Here is a 17496-nt window from a genome sequence, read left to right as displayed (position 1 = left end):
CAGAGCTGTTATCAATGTTCCTGGACAAAGAGGGACAGTTCCTTCACACAGCTTCATCTCCTGAGTCTGACAAATTTGTGTGAAGGTTCTTGTCCTGTAAACACGCTAGGTAGAAATGTGAAAATCCTGGCAATGTCTTAAATTTTGTTGAAGTTCTTTAGTAGTTCTTCAGTCTATAGGTTAGGCTTGACCCTTTATCCCTCTAAGTGATTATTGTGGGGACCTTTGCCCTTCCAAGTAGGGGTTTTCAGTGTTAAGAAGCTCAGGACAACTGGAGGACAGATGATGAAGAGATAGGTAAGATCCTCTGTGGGATTACAGACAGCTGCAAGCTGAATTAGAGTAAGGCCAAGAAGGTTAAAATATCATTGTCTGTCTTCCAAGTGCTGTTCTCTTACCTCTGTTCCTTAATTTATAAAAAGCAATATTTTGGTATTCTTATTTTAGTTGCATTGGAATCTTTGTATAGTTTTTTTCAGATTGTTTTGAAGGGAGTATTCCATGTATTTTTTTTTATTTCAGTGTAAACACCTAAGGCTTGATTTTTTTCAAATTAGGCCTGTCTGCTTTTGCAAATCTATTTTTGCATAAATAAAACAGGAAAGACAAAATATGTGTTGATTTTATGAAATAGATATTATTATGACTACTTGAACCCATATTATAAAAAATATTTGGCAAGCAGATGCTTCATTCGCATTCACTTAGGTACATAGCTATATTCTAAGCTGAAAATAAATTAGAAAAAATGAGTCTCATTAAGCATTGCTGTGCTGCCACCTGTGGATGTTTCCCAAGCATTACTTTCCTCTTTTGGTGGGATATTATAGATTAGAGCTCTGTGGAAATGTTTGAGGTTTTTTATTTTTCTTTTATAATGAAAATGCGAGAGTTCCAGAATTTTCATTTTGTGATTAAAAAATATGAAAAGGGGAAAAAAATATTTTCACTAAAAAGATTCATTTTTTCCAAGATTTTTATTTTGATGTGTTTTTTCCAGTTGTGTGATTATATACACCTGACTTCTGAACAAGCTTTGAAATGGATATTTCAGAAGTTTTTTTTCTTCAGAAAGCCGAATAGTATTCCCTCTGAAGTTACTTATGGCTGTAAGTTTATCTAGATAAAAGATAGCATATTTCACCAATACCTGAAATTCCTAAGTTTGTATAGTTCTGTTTCAGTTGCCATAGGCATGTTGAGTTTGGATTAAGGAGCATATTAATAAAGTGCTTTTTGCCATGTTTGATAGCATACAGACAAAAGTAGGATAGACACAAGTAGGTGTAAAGTAAATCACTTTTTCTCCTGTGCCTTGGATCTTCTTTTCAGTCTAGCAGCTCTTAGTCTTTTGTTAGAAAGATGAAACATGAAACTTTAGTGTCATTTGCATAAAATTCTTGGTAAGTAGCACCTGAAGCTGAAGAACCAGGACACTTAGAGGACTGTTCAATTTTCAATATGTCCATTAATGATTCTACTGTCTCCTCATTTCCCCAGTTCACTGACATGATAGGTAGTGATGTTTTCTTTGTTTTGGAAGTTTATTTTTACCATTATTTTTGTGCAATATTCCATATGGGATGTGGAGAAATTTCCTTGTTCCCTTAGGATTATAGAATGATTTGTGGAACTTCAGGAGGTTTCTGGTGCAACCTCCTGCTCAAAGGAACATTGGCTCTGAGGTCAGAGCAGGTTGCCCAGGGCTTTATCCAGTTGGATCTTGAAAACCTCCCAAGAAGGTAGAGCCTCTTAGTTCCACTACTTGACTGTTCTCAGAGTGAAAACTTTTTTCCTTACATTCTTAACCTCTCATATTTCAACTGATGCCCATTGTTTCTTTTCTTCCTAGTATGTGCCACTGTGAAGAGCCTGGTTCCATCTTCCCCTTAACTTCCATAGAGATACTGGAGGGCTGCTCTTGGGCCTCCCTCAAACGTTCTCTTCTGCAGCCTGGACAAGCCCTGATGCTTCAGTCTTTTCTCACAGGGCAAGTGCTTCTAGGCCACTCACAGTCTTGGTGGCCCTCTTCATTCTTTTTTTTTCCTTTTCTATCAGTTAGGTCTGTGTGAACTCTTACATCAGAATTATTCCATACTTAAGCTACAGAGGTTTAGAAGACTTGACTATTTTTATTATTATATTTCTCCCTTCTATGAAGATTTCATAGGACAGGTAGACTTGGAATCATTATCATGGGCTGCTATTGTACACAGTATTCCAGTGAGGCTACAGCATTGAAATGTGTGTGTGTATATATATGCATGTGTACATAACACTAAAAATAATGATTTCTTTCTCATTTTCCTGTGCATCTTAATAACTTTTTCCAGGTTATTAATAAGTAATATGGAAGTATGATTGCAATGTTAACCTTTGTCATGCTGAAGATTAACCTTTTCTCCTGTGGTTTGTCTCTTGGAGTTTCTGCCTTCTGTTCTATACTTCCCATGATCTTTTCAAATGATCAGTTCAGGTTCAGAGAACTTTACAGAAATTTTATTAGTTAAAGAAAACTTGTAGAGACAGTAGTACCTGAAATAAAATGACATTCTGTTACCTCTTTAGTTCACAGACAGTTTTCTATAGTTTTACCGTATTTGTTTGCCTATTTTGGCTGCTATTATTCCTCACATTTTGGTCTACTTTTAGTTTACTTATTGTCTGTGTTTTGAAACAAACAGAAAACCCCAAATCACTAGGTTGAACAGGACACATAAATCTGGTAACTTAACTATCCAGTAGATTGTCTTGGTTTTAATAGACACTTTCCATAAAGCTTCCTTGATAACCTACAACATATGACATGAGAAAATAAGAATGTGGGATTCCCTTCAAATTGGCTTCTGGATGTTTTTTTTTCTTCTGACTTTAATAATGATCTTAAATAATTCTCCATTGATGGCCTTTTAAAAGAGGAAACATGTTTGTAATCATTTAGCTTTGTCACTTATTGAAAAGATCAATGCATATATGGCCAACTTTATTAGCTCCTCTAGAAGCTACTCTTTTAAAAATTTTGGTATCTGGTATTTTAGAAAAATATATCAGCTCTTTACCTCAAAACTTGCTGTGTTGAGATAGACATTTGTGCATTCCAGTACTACCATTAGTGTCATCTTATGCTGTAATGTGAATATTGTTAAAGAAAAAAAAAGAAGTTATCTGTAGTAATCTTCCTGACTTGTACTACAAATATTAATTAATATTCTGAGAAAGTGACACAATCAGTTTATTAGGTGAAAACTAGGAACTGATGAATTATTTTTTAATGGACTCTACATTGTCAAGACATTGTATAATGCTTGACTAACACAAAGACCTGTAGAAAAATATACTATTTTTTCATTATTTAGTTCCTTGTGTTTGACATTCCGCACACTAAACCGAACAGTTGAACTGATTTCATTTCCTAAACCACCCCAAAAATAATCCAGAAGACAGCACATCAGCGAGGTAGGGGGAGCTGGGATCACCACTACTGGAAGTAAAAACTCTTTGCCATATAGCAAGAGAAAAATGAGATTGCTTCAACCCCGAGTGTCCAAAAGTGTCTGTAATACCAGGAATTTTTTTTTGCAGTGTTGACAGATCCTGAAAGCTTTAGGTGAGGAGGAAGAGAAAGGAAGGAGTTTGATATAGGCATGAAACTCATCTCTCTACAGCATGTGACTGGTTTTGCTTTGTAATATTACACAGGTATGATAGGCAGACATAGGAATTTATTTTTTTTTGCCCTACTGAATAAAGTTGCAATTCTTCCAGGCTAATTCTTATATCTTATGCAAATAGCATATGTGGAGCTCTTCCCCTTGTTTACAGAGAGGCAGACGAGACTGGTGAAATACTTGACCTTTCCTCAAATCTTTTAATAAAGGAAAGAATGCAGAAAAGCTTACAATATTTAATGAACAAGCTCTTAAGAATATATGCTAAGGCATGGCATGGGGATTATTCCTGAGTGATGGAAATGTTTGTTTAAAGGAGAATGAAGAGAAACACACAAAAATCGAAAGTGAAATTGTAAATCATACTGCAGTGATTACATCCTGCTGTCTCCAAAGGCTGAGAGAAGAGACAAACTGGTATAGTTTGTCTGTAAATCTTAACCAAGGTCCTTGCTTTCCTTGGACTAATTTCAGCTCTAAACTGCATCACAAGATTTAAAAGAACATAGCAAGGGCTACAGCACTGTGATTCAAAGTCTAGTTGTTCTAGCACAGATTGCTGTCTGCAACAGCATCGATAACCTGATATTAACAAAGAGAAGGAAAAGGTCAAGCATCCTCACCTTCCCTCACCTGCCAAAATAAAAGAAATCTTTTTTCAGATATTGCTCTGAATATGTTATAATTTGAAGTAATAAGCCCTGTTGCCTCTCTCTTCCGATTGTGTGCACTCTCCACTTTGTGCGTCTACTACAAGCTCCAGCAACAAGTTTCATAAAGCCTTTCGTGTCTCAAGAAACCTTGTTTTGTTTGTTTTAAATCTTGATACAAATTATGTTGTCATGCTGTGGGTTGTTTGGACTACTCTGTTTTATAAATTTTGAGGTAAAGCTCTTGATAGATATTATTTTTGCATAACTTGTAATGACAACTGTAGCCAGTGTTAGATTAAAGCCATTATTTGTTTCTGGAGAAGATTGTTTAGGGTTTTTTCCTCTTTTCTTCCAGGCACTAGACATTACAATTCATGGCTGCATTAACAAAATTAAAACATTCTTTGTGTAGAACTGATTCAAATCACTGTTCTAAAAAGTCTGTATTGTTTTTTGCAGTGTCTGAGCAACACACCTCCTCTTACAGAGTACTTCCTCAATGATAAATACCAAGAAGAGCTGAATTTTGACAATCCTTTAGGAATGCGAGGTGAAATAGCAAAATCTTATGCTGAGCTTATCAAGCAAATGTGGTCAGGAAAATACAGCTATGTTACCCCAAGAGCATTTAAGGTCAGTAAGGAAATTACATGGAATGTACATGTCAGTTTTGGTTTTGTACTTTTATGTGTATAAAACTTAGAGAAATACGCAAAAAAAAAAATTCAAGTACTGTTTGTCAGTATGCAGTTCATTCATTGAACTGGTAAAACACTTGGGTGTATTTTTCAGCAGGTATCACCTGTCCTTGTGCTTTGGTCTTTGAGAATTAGTTTTGACTTCCTGTCTCCATTGAAAAGCTTACCTTTTATAACTACAAGTTTTACCTTTTCAATATGCTGCAGTAGCATCTCAGAAGTATATACTCTTTCTGACAGTTTCAGAAGTATATACTCTTTCTACCTGTATCAGGAGTGTTTTGCATTTATTTTTTTTAGACACAAGTGGGACGATTTGCACCACAATTTTCTGGTTATCAGCAACAAGATTGTCAAGAGCTACTGGCTTTTCTCTTGGATGGTTTACATGAGGATTTGAATAGAATTAGGAAAAAGCCTTATATTCAATTAAAGGATGCAGATGGGAGACCAGACAAGGTAGGGATTTTGGAGCTGATCATCTTCATTTTAGTCAAAGTTGTATGCTGTAAGATACTTCTACATGATTATGCACTGGAAGGTTGGGAAACTGATTATGTGGGGCTTTTTCTGAAAGACATATCAGAAAATAGGACAGAGCTTTAAAATTGACATCTTGAGAAACTGTGTAAATTTCTATTTATTTTTAAGATAATGAGGGGAGATGGGAGGATGGTAAGTTCTTTTTTAAGACTTCATTAAGATAATCGTTCTAGTTCAATTCAGTTCTGAGTTCAGTTGAAAAAACAATTCCTGTTCTGTTGTTCTTTTATTTTTATACCTGCAGGATACAGCATTCTGTCTCTTTCCAGTGCTCTTACTTTAGGGAAACTCTTCTTTTGTTATGAGTATGAGTTAATTCAGATGGGATTTGTAGGTTTATCTGCTTTTTGTCTTCCCCCAAGCTACTTGAAAGTCACTCTCAGACTGTGTAATACCACTGACAGGATCTCTGTCCTAGGAAAAGCATACATCTTTTAACCTGCAAACCTGATGGTAGTAACATTCCTTACGGGTCCTTTGGAGTGACATTTCTGTGTTTAGGTGGTTACTGAAAATGTTCTGTCAAGGACTTTTACTAATAATTCTCACTATTCATTTCCTACTTCTTTGTCATAACCCAGATCATGCTTTGTTTACAGGTGGTTGCTGAAGAAGCCTGGGAAAACCACTTGAAGAGAAATGATTCCATCATTGTAGATATATTTCATGGCCTTTTTAAATCTACTCTAGTTTGTCCTGAATGTGCTAAAATATCTGTAACCTTTGATCCCTTTTGCTACTTGACACTTCCATTACCCATGAAAAAAGAACGCACTTTGGAAGTTTATTTAGTTAGAATGGATCCACTTGCAAAGCCTATGCAGGTAAGCAGCTTAGTTTACATACAAACACTTTGATTCATGAGGCATTAACAGTGAACCCAAGTTCCTTTACACAGTGCAAATTTATAAGCAAATCCAACAAGCCTAATTTTTCTGGTATGTGTTGTGAAGTCTCACTTAGGAAAGTGGGGAAGACTATACCTACTTGAGGATGACTGTACATAGCTTGTATAGTTTCAAGAAAGAATTGGTAATTTCTTTATGGTTGTGTTAATAGGGCTTCTTAATCTTTAAAGTGTATGCTGACAATTTTTTGATAGCTGCTGTGATGAATTTTTATGTTTATAAAAATACCTATACTTAATCTGTAAGACTTAATTTCTTGGTTTTCTTAATCACAAAAGACAAATATTTGTAATAAGTGGTGGAAAAAACCCTCATGACTAAATGTATTGGGTAGTCTCTCACCTCATAGTCAAAACATTTCAGATGAGATTTCTTTGTGAAGAGTATCCCTTTTGCTGTTTTTTAGGAAGGGGATGATATTACACACCTTAGAATGTCATGAAAAAATGTACATAACCAAGTCATGATTAAATGGTTCTAGCTGTACCTTATACAGTAAGTGAGGATAAGTGAAAAAAATACAACACAGGCAGTCATGTAATCATTCAAAAAGGCTCTGACACCTGAAATCAGTACTATAAGAAGGAAAGTGGGAGAAAAGAGTGTTCTCAAAGGCAGCATGAATTGAGGAATTTGAAGGTGAAGGGAGATGTATTAACTGATGGGAGATGAGCCTGCTAAAAATTTAATTGTGAAAATAGGGGATGGTGCACAGTAGTTGCACAGGGGACGAAAAGTAGTTGAAAACTACTGAAGTAGTTGAACGTGACTCATGTGAGATGGTTGTGCTGGAATTAATAGTTTGGGAAGAGTACCAGTTTAGTAGAGTTTTTGTGAGTCTAAATTATTATAAAACTTAAGGATATAGCATGCAATGCTTAGCAATTAATTACAGAGTTAATAATAGCTTATTTCTAATTAATCCTATCTTTATTATGCAAATAACAGATAAGAGTTTTGTGTGGAGTTTTATTACAAACTTCAGGAGCACTGCATAAGGGAAGCCACAGAGAGGTTTTCTTTGACTTTATTCAAGTTCTCTCTCTGCATGTGAAATGAGAATCTGTAGGCAGTGTATGTGTATTTGTTAAGTTGTGCCTAGAATTACTATATTTTATGCAGCTTTTGAAATTTATGTTAGTTGATCTACATACTTTAGACCTTATGTTAGTTGATCTGCATACTTTACACCTTAAGTTTCGAAACTATGAAAGAAGTATGTGAAGCTTGCTGGACATGTGTTGTTTGGGCATTTGTATATTTGTTCTCTTAATAAATTTAAATTATATTTTCCTTTTTAGTACAAAGTAGTTGTTCCCAAAATTGGAAATATATTGGATCTTTGCACAGCATTGTCAGCTTTGTCTGGTGTTGCTGCAGATAAGGTAAGAGTGATCTCTTAAGTAAAGCACAACAAATAGCATTTTAATGTGTATTAACCTGGTTTAACAATGTATACTCCATTTTCTTTTCAGATGATTGTTACTGATATATACAATCACAGGTTCCACAGGATATTTGCCATGGATGAAAATCTAAGTAGCATTATGGAGCGTGATGACATTTATGTGTAAGTGTAGATAACACACATCGTGTCTCTTTGCAGTTTGAGTTATTTGTAAAAGATTAAAACCTAGACACGAGATAAAGATCAGACTGGGAGGGGATATTTTTTTCTTTTTCCCCTTTGTAGCTTTTTCCTTGACCATTTTTCTTTGTATTTCTGATTGTTTTTCTTCTAGATTTGAAATTGCTATCAATAGAACAGAAGATACGGAACAAGTCATAATTCCTGTTTGTTTAAGGGAAAAGTGCAGGCACACTAGCTACAGCCATAGTGGTTCTTTACTGTTTGGTCAACCTTTTCTCATAGCAGTGCCTAGAAACAATACTGAAGATAAACTGTATAACCTGCTGCTGCTAAGAATGTGGTAAGTTTATTGTTAAAAGAAAAATTAGTTTGTTAAGAATAATGCTAATAGTTGGAGTCAGTAGGCATGTACATTCATGTGCATTTCTAACATACTGATTAGATTTGAGTGCTTGTATTTGCTTTCTTGTATTTGTATTTGAATATTAAATATAATATTTTAGCCACTAATGTGGGTTTTGATTTTATTTTTTTGTTAGCATGACCTCATCCAAAAAGTATTTGAGAAGATAAATAGTTTGACAAATAGTAGAGAGTCAATCTGTATTGTTAAATAATTATCTTGTATGCTTAGCTGTTTGCAAGGTCTTGGTAAAGTGGAAATGTTTTCCAGTTATTATGCTATGGTTATACTTCCTGTTGCTACTGTTCAAGTTTATGCACTAATTTTTGTTGTACAAGTACATGGTAGACACTTTCTGAAACTAGACTAGAATTAGTGTCATTATATAGAAGAAATTAAAATCATATAACCTCTAATTTAAATTTATGCATCTTTCTCTGTTGATGTAACTTTCTCTGTAATATGGTTAATAAGCAATTTAAAAAACTGAATAGTGGACAAACAGAGAGTGAGACTAAGAATCAAGCTGTTTCAGACCAAGTAGCTGCCGAAAATACACAGTCACATGTGAGCAGGTTTTCCTGTGTGCTTGTAACACTAGACACGTTTGGCAATAAAACTGATAATCTGAGTAAATCAGAAGGGAGTGCAGAAATACAGTACAGTAGCAAGGACTTGTGAGAACAGTTTAATTACCAGTTTGAACAATGAAAATTGTTTAACAGTCCATTGCTTCTAACTGTTGCTTTCATTTGTTACATTTAGCCGATATGTAAAAACAGGTACTGAAAGCGAGGACACTGAAGGTTCCCTGCATTGCTGTAAGGACCATGGTATCAATGGTAATGGCCCAAATGGAATACATGAAGAAGGATCTCCAAGTAAGACTGGAATATCTACACTTGTTTAGTATTTGGTGTTGAATTTTTCAAATGGAAGTTAACTCTCTTGTGTTTTTCAATTACTGTCATTTTGTCTCATTTCTTTCTCTTTATTCTTCCAATTGCTTAAGGTGAAATGGAAACAGATGAGCAAGATGATGAATCCAGCCAGGATCAGGAACTTCCCTCAGAGAATGAAAACAGCCAATCAGAAGACTCAGTTGGGGGTGACAATGACTCTGAAAATGGATTGTGTACTGAGGATACTTGCAAAGGTCAACCACTCACGGGACACAAAAAGCGATTGTTTACATTCCAGTTCAATAATTTAGGCAGTACTGACATAAACTACATCAAAGATGATACCAGGCATATTAGATTTGATGACAGGCAACCTAGGCTTGATGGTAAGTCACAGGAAACAGAGTGGGCAATATTTGATTCTGAGACTCTCTTCTGACTGTCAAGTTTCATTTTCGTTGTGTGCTGTTTGATATATTTTTCTTTTAAATAGTAAATTCGGTATAATTAACTAAACTTTTATTTGCAGTTGGCTTTTTGAAATACATAATTTTTATATGCTTCAGTTTTTTGTGATTAATTCATTATACCATTGTTTAATTTATTTTGAAGTGTGTTTGCCCAAAGTTAATACAATTTCATGTAAAGCAGGAAATAATATTAAGAGAAAACAATTTTTTTTAATCTTAGAAAGATCTTTCCTTGCTTTGGATTGGGATCCTGAATTGAAGAAGAGATACTTTGATGATAGTGCAGCAGAGGTAGGCTGTTTATGTTGCTCCCTTTCCCAGCACAAATAACTAAACATAAAAAATGCAGTGTGTGACATACGAGATTGTAAGTCTTCGCAAGAAGCAGCAACTATATCCTTTTTTCATTTTATTCTTAGTAAATATGTTGTCATAAATAAACGTCATATATGCATCCATGTAATTAGCAAATCTGAGGCTTATGGAACTGGGAAGTAAATCTGAAGCTGTGGAAACTTTTTACTTGAATGGTTTCTGATCAGTTTTTCCATATATAGGAGCTTTGTAGTTACTGTTTATAGTAAGACGACATCACTAAAATGAGTTTTGTTTCATTTGTTCTCTTAACTCAAGAAATACTTCTCTTTAGGATTTTGAAAAACATGAAAGTGTGGAATATAAGCCTCCCAAAAAGCCTTTTGTGAAATTAAAAGACTGCATTGAGCTGTTCACAACAAAGGAAAAACTAGGTGCTGAAGACCCATGGTAAGCACAAAAAATTAAAATTATGTACTGTGGTCTATTGTCTATTTCTCAAAATTAATCAAAACCACACCAGAACAGAGATCAGTAGCTGATTTACTAATGGCATTTTGAATCTTGTCATTTCAAACATAGTTGAAAATTCTCAAAATGCCTTTTGTTGTGGTCCATTACTTAGCCAAAATTTTTACCATGTACCAAATGTTTACCAAAAGAAGGTTTTATTTGTAAGGAAGACATTTAATGCATTCACAGTTAGGTGGAAGGGTTGATACTAGCACTCTAGTCTGTGAACTTCGATGGACAGTGAATGAATAATATTGTGATGAATTCAATATAGTGGTTTAAACAAATACTCCTTTCTGAGATGAGAGAGGTTGGTGCATACTGTATTTTCTTTATGCAAATACATAACTTGCTTTGCATCGATACATTAAATAGGGATGTGTGTAAACAGCAGGTTTATGGGATGGGGGATGTCTGTAGTCAATAATCCCCTCAAATTCATGTTCTAGCCTTTAGGTTTTTGGCAGAGACTTTTATGCTATTCATGGTTCTTCCAAATTATAATTTGGAATCACATCTGAATATTCATAATTACAGTATGTTCCCATAAGATCCTTTTTTCCCAAGAATTTTCTAGCAGATAATCTTTCATCAATACCTTTAAGCTCAGAATTGAGTTTGAAAAAAGAGACTGCTAATTTTTCTTCTGTGGGTACCCACAAGTTTTGAGGCTCTCCCAACACTGTCAGCAGAGTTTCTCCTATATTTGTGCAGGATAGGGAGCTAACTTAGAAAATCTCTTTTTTTGGGGAGGGGAGTTGCTAGATAATACAAAACTGGATAGATTGTTTGAGATACCGTATAACTCAGGTGTGGTATGTCAGCACTTCCATTTTGGCAGCACATTTTAAGCAGAGTATTTTAACTACTAAATACAACTGCAGAAGTCAAGCAGCTGCTACTAGATGCATCTCGCTGGAGGTCATTAATCACATTTTTCTTTATTTGTTAGGTTATCACAAGTCTAATATACAAGAGTTCACCATCCTTAGTCCAGCACTGTTTGTATTCTACATATTCTAAGCCAACTGGGAAAACAGATTTTCAATTCCAGCCTGCCCTTACAGTTCTCCTAATTTTTTGTCATTATCTGATGTTGCTATTTAAAGACATTTGTGCAGTCTTTTCATTAGGGTTTATCTCTTTTCTTTTTTTTTTCCCCTAGATTTTTACTTGTTAGATGCTAAAGTCTAGAATATGCATAGACTACTTCAAAGAAGAGTTTCTTCCTTTCATTCTTACCTATCTTCCTCCCTGAGCATTAGTTGCCGAACGGTTCAAGTATGCATTGCAGGGAAAAGAAATTTCTAAGTCACAGCTTGTTTAATACTTGCCTACTAAGAAGGGAAATTTCTAGTAATGAGTTTTTCCAGGTTCCAGGAATCACTGTAATGATCTGGTTTTAGATGGCAGATGGGCTAGGGTGGTGGATGGATGAATTTGGAAACTGAAACTTGAAAGAATCACAGTTGCTTGTTGTTTTTGGCTTTTTTTTTTTTAATGGTTAGTTTCTGAACACTTTATCTCTTTTTCATAAAATACAAGAATGCTGTGTTTTTAACTAAAGATACAGGGATCTGATCAGGGTTGTAGGAGATGAGAATCCAATATTGGGGGATGCTGCTTCTGTGTTAATGATGTTGAGCTTCACTGGGATCACACTTGCACATTGTCAGCTGGAAGGAATATATATCTATGGCATTAGTAACAGAACATGAAGAGTGTATGGTTTTTGCTCATGTAGGTCCTCCCATGAATGTGACTTTCTCTTTGGTAATGTGTTTTAACGTTCATATGGACTACAGTTACTTAAAATTTATGATTTTTCCTTTTAGGTATTGTCCAAACTGTAAAGAACATCAGCAAGCTACTAAGAAGTTAGACTTGTGGTCACTGCCCCCCGTACTGGTAGTTCATCTGAAGCGCTTTTCCTACAGCAGATACATGAGGGACAAGTTGGATACATTGGTTGATTTTCCAATAAAGTAAGAAATTCAAGTATTTTGATGCTAGAAATATAAAATCGTGACTAGGGCATGTGTTTAATACAACAATTACATAAAATGGGTTTGTTCTCAGTTTCCGTGAGAGGATCCAGTAAACTAATGACAAAATGCTTCTGGATTAAGAGCGTAAAGTTGGCAAAATAATTATAATGTAAAAGAATGAAAGATTGCTTATTCCTGTTCCATTTCTCACAGAGTGAAAGAGATGCACTGGCAGAGTAGTCTGGTGTATTTTTCTAGGACATATGAAATAAAGGGCTCTGAGACCACCAAACTGTGATTAAAAATGCTGTTAACATGACTGAATTTTGGTTGGGTTTTGTTGCTTGTTTTACGTTATTTTGGTTTGTTTTGTTTTTTAACAGTGACTTGGACATGTCAGAGTTCCTTATTAATCCCAATGCAGGGCCTTGCCGCTACAACTTGATTGCTGTTTCCAACCACTATGGAGGAATGGGAGGAGGGCACTGTAAGTTGATTTCAAGTGTCATCATTCTATATGTCAGCTTTTATTTCTATGTTGATTTTGAAGTACTGATCACTTTGAATCAATGGTGCTTTTTAATGGTTGAGGGACAATTTTTTTTTCCTTTACCTTAAAATGCTTTCACAAGTATTTCAATACAAAAATCTGTATGCAATGAGCTCTTTCAAGGGTAATTGTAGGTTCTTTTATGCTTCTAGCTATGCATATTGTGAAAAGAGAAAACATAAGAGCTGCTGTACTCTTACATTTGATTTTGTCTTGCTTGTCTATACTTCTATTCATTGTGCTTCTCCTTGAAAGCAGAGAGAAAAAATTACTGAGGGATTGTATTTTGACTGTCCTTTTCATTGTCTTTAGAAGGGAAATGTTAGTGATTGAACTCTCTTTGCTAAAAATAAAGTGTTAAAGAAGTTTAATAGTGATAATGAGGTTTAGTTAGTTAAATATTGTTAGACAGTAACACATTCTAGTAACCAATTGTATTACATCTATGAATATACAAAGTCCTGAGACATTTTACTTTCTTGTCCTAGATACTGCTTTTGCAAAAAATAAGGATGATGGAAAATGGTACTACTTTGATGACAGTAGTGTGTCCACTGCAAGTGAGGACCAGATAGTGGCAAGTATCTTTTATGTTTCCAAATTTGGGACTGTTGATGTTTTTGTGTCAGGGCTGGAAAAATGAACAGTAAACCATGAAACCTGTGTTAAATTTGTAGGCAGTAGTTTGTGTTCTCTCAAAGGACAGTACAAACCAAAAATGCTTTGCTACAACATGCAAAAATAACTGACATAAACAGTCTGCATTTCTTTGTAATTTTACCTTGTATACTTGGAAGCAAAGAAAAAGAGTTAGTAGCCTGGATTGTAAATGTTTTGTTTGATGCCTCATGACCATAATGTACTGCCCTCTTTTACAGTCCAAAGCTGCATATGTGCTCTTCTACCAGAGACAGGACACAATCAGTGGAACTGGCTTTTTCCCACTTGACCGGGAAACTAAACAAGGTGCTTCAGCTGCCACAGGCATCCCACTAGAAAGTGATGAAGACAGCAATGAAAATGATAATGATATAGAAAATGAAAATTGTATGCACACTAACTGATGGGAAGAACTAGAAGCCATAAAAGAGACTCTCTTACTGGGGATACGGATTGAAAGAGTGAAAATGCCCACCAAATTAAGAATAAAAATCTGAGATGGGGAGTTTCAGATAATAGAATGTAAATCTTTATTACATTTTAACATGTGCAGTACTTGAAGTGAAACAATAAAAACTTAAACAGAAATTGTCTCTAATGCATTTACGGTCTCATATTCACAAGGTATATATAGGAAATCACAAATAAACCCCTTTTAAGTTTTCTGCTGCTGTTCTGATGGATTATGTTTTCTTTTGTTTTGGATGTGAATTAATAACTAAAATATTAAATCTGTGGACTTCTGACATTTACTTTCCTAGTACTGCAAGAATACTACTGCCAAGTCTAGTTTCTGGATGAATATATACATGTTCCTTAGGCTGCCAACAGAGTACAAGTAAAAATGTCATAAATACCTAAAGTAGTTTTCTTGAAACAACAAGTTTTTGTTTCTCCCTATTCTTTTTTTTTTAATTTGGTCAGAATAGAAGAAATAGCTTGAAAAAGGTGTTTTAACCTTTTGTGACATAGTGGAACATCCAGAATATTATGTTTATCTTCTGCTGTGGAACAGGTTCTAGATTTCATGCTGCATTAACAGAAAGGGTTTTCAAGTAAATGTAAGTATCCGTTGTTGCTTGTTGGAATCTACTCTGCAGACATAATTCCTGTTATCTTGCTTCTAAGACATGCATAATTTTTTATCTGATAACAGTCCAAAATTTAAATTGTGCTATAAGTTCTCTCTCCCCAGTTTTTGTAGTTTGACAGCTTGCAAACTACTCTGTATTAAGGTCAGAGTTAATAGTATTCTGTATCCATAGTAATGACTCTGTATCAGGCTTAGTTGAGAATTTTTTCAATATGACCTGCCTTTAAATTGTTAATTGACAAAATCACTTTAAAGGTAGGGCTGTTAATTTTCTTTGTGTGTTCCGGATGGAATTCACCATAGCCTTACAGTGTATCTGAAAAGGTAACTCATAAGAGAATTGGCATTTGCATGTTCAAGTCAGAACCTGTACAGTATATAAGGCATACAAACTCCAAGTTGAATTTCAGTTAACTGTGTTCAGGGGTCCAGGATGCCAAAATAAGTGTGACTGTTTGAAATATTTTTTGATTTGCTGCTTTCCCTTTGATCTAGTTGGAAGAATGTATTGTTGATTTGCATACAATACTGCCTTTGAGAGGGGCTCTTAAATGTGGGGGCACATGTCACATATCTACTACCTGGAGAATTGCTTTGTGTCCCACTGTTTAAAATTTAAAAAAGAAAAAAGCAAAAAGTATGATGTTCTTCACTTGAACTAATCAAATACAATAGGTTATAAATTGTGTATTGTAAATAAAAGTTCACTCTGTGAGTGCACATTTTGGTAAATTATTTATTTATGTTAGCATTAAAAAGTTTAAAAAATTGCATTTGACCAGGATATAAATGAGATATGTTGGACATGGCTTTGCTTTATACCTTGATATTAAACTGGTGTTTCATCCTGGTATTTTAAAGCTGCTTTGAGGTTTTTTTTTTTTAAATGTAAACTAACCTCCTGCATGACAGAGGTTAAAATTTTGTCTGCACTTGAGTTCACTTGGGTTTACATTTGAAATGCGCATGTTTATTTATACAGATTTCAATAAAGCTATTCAAGGCCTTATTTAGTGTTCCATTTTGTTACAAATTCTCTTCCCACGGTGTTTGTGTCATGGGTAGTCTTTGAGACTTATATTCTCAGTCACAAACTGGTAATGACCAACATAGAACAAGATTATTAGTACTTCAAGTAGATAGTATACATAAAAAGGTTTCTCTCTTGTCATTGGCCCTCAAACATTTATAAGACTGTAAAAACAATGTCATAATGTTGTTTGTTTGTGAAAGTAATACTGGAACAATAATCAAATGCAAATATACTAATTGTGAGATGGCTGGGAAATGAGAGAATATATTTAAGATTAGACAAACCTCTGGGGTTGGTGGGGGGGAAATGATACAAGCTTTTGGAAGCAATTCTAGAGAAGTGATCAGCTCTTTGAATAACACATACAAAGAGCCCCCCTATATTCATGCTCCCATTTGTCCATATCTTGTGAGCCTAAAACTTGTTTGAAAAAACCACACAGAGCAAAGGATCTGATTTCACTTACCAGAGTACTTTAGGAGTTTGTAGATTGGAGCTTTAATATCTGGTAACTCAGAGCTTCATTTTCCCTTTGAAAATGCAAATAAACACATATGGAAAGTTATATTTGAAGGAATGTACTTACCTACTAATAATTGGATCGTCCAACTAGAATTTAAAAGGATATTGATCAAAGTAACATTTAATTAGGAAAAAAAGTACATAGATTCTTTTGTTGTTGTTGTTATAGTTAATTCAGCTTCCAAGATTACAAACACACAGTTTGTAAAATCAGCTTCCTAATTAGAGATAAAAATCATTAATATCTCTATTTGAGTGTCTCAAAGGTTTCTGGGAATTCAGTCATTTTATAAAACACATTCACGCGTAAGATACAGTTCTTCCAGTGTGGACATGCTTTAAAGTACAGAAAGTATGTTATTCTTTACAGTGTTTATCAGAAGTTATTCTCATCATTTATATGGAGAAGAGAACCCTAACACCTGTTAAGAATCACATCAGATAAAAATCTACCATGCTTTTTTTCATCAAAAAGTTTGCTGTCATTAAGTACCAGCATAAACTCTGAAATTACAAGATTCAGTTAACTTTGTTAATGTGACTGTCACAGAAACAAAGTAGTAGGAAGCTAGAGACAGCTTGCAATTCCCACTTACTCTGTGGATTTTGTGACAGCAATATGTCATTTAAAGCCAGGCTGGGAGGGAAGGAAAGATAAAGAAACGCTGCCCAGGACCTCTTGTTCTAGTTGGCTTCAGTGTTCTGCATGTTTTGGTACAGATAGCTCCATGCTTTGTCCACCTAAATTGAAGTCCCATCTGCCTTTCTGACACACTGAGGTGAAGTTTGCAGCTTGCTTTAGAGCTGGTGAGATGAGAAAACTGCCAGATGTTCCATAGTTAGATGATGTGGAAACATCTGCAGCATTATAGCTACTTGCTATGGGAAGGCCACAACCCCTTCTAGGTTTCCCAGGAAGTTAGCCCTGTGTTATGGAGTGTAGTGTATTTTTTCAAGAGATTTGAAATCTTTAGAGGGGAATCTGT

At 34.9% G+C, this 17496-nt stretch overlaps 1 protein-coding gene across 2 annotated transcripts in view; it reads left to right on the top strand.

Annotated features, from left to right (window-relative positions):
• USP15 (ubiquitin specific peptidase 15) overlaps positions 1-15964 on the top strand; it is a 60603-nt gene extending 44639 nt beyond the window's left edge. For both annotated transcript variants that reach the window (XM_058022714.1, XM_058022712.1), the window contains 14 exons: positions 4781-4954; positions 5320-5478; positions 6162-6386; positions 7772-7855; positions 7946-8040; positions 8213-8401; positions 9230-9345; positions 9477-9752; positions 10057-10127; positions 10486-10601; positions 12500-12649; positions 13036-13139; positions 13691-13779; positions 14081-15964. In XM_058022714.1, coding sequence (XP_057878697.1) covers positions 4781-4954; positions 5320-5478; positions 6162-6386; positions 7772-7855; positions 7946-8040; positions 8213-8401; positions 9230-9345; positions 9477-9752; positions 10057-10127; positions 10486-10601; positions 12500-12649; positions 13036-13139; positions 13691-13779; positions 14081-14266 — 2034 coding nt within the window. In that variant the 3' untranslated portion in view covers positions 14267-15964. The remainder of the gene's footprint in view (positions 1-4780; positions 4955-5319; positions 5479-6161; positions 6387-7771; positions 7856-7945; positions 8041-8212; positions 8402-9229; positions 9346-9476; positions 9753-10056; positions 10128-10485; positions 10602-12499; positions 12650-13035; positions 13140-13690; positions 13780-14080) is intronic.
• Positions 15965-17496: the final 1532 nt, after the last annotated feature.

The sequence above is a fragment of the Melospiza georgiana genome, chromosome 4, assembly GCF_028018845.1.
Source record: "Melospiza georgiana isolate bMelGeo1 chromosome 4, bMelGeo1.pri, whole genome shotgun sequence".
In the NCBI taxonomy this organism is placed as follows: domain Eukaryota; kingdom Metazoa; phylum Chordata; class Aves; order Passeriformes; family Passerellidae; genus Melospiza; species Melospiza georgiana.
The sequence above is the reverse complement of the archived record's forward strand: the minus strand, read 5'-3'. Positions and strand labels throughout refer to the sequence as shown.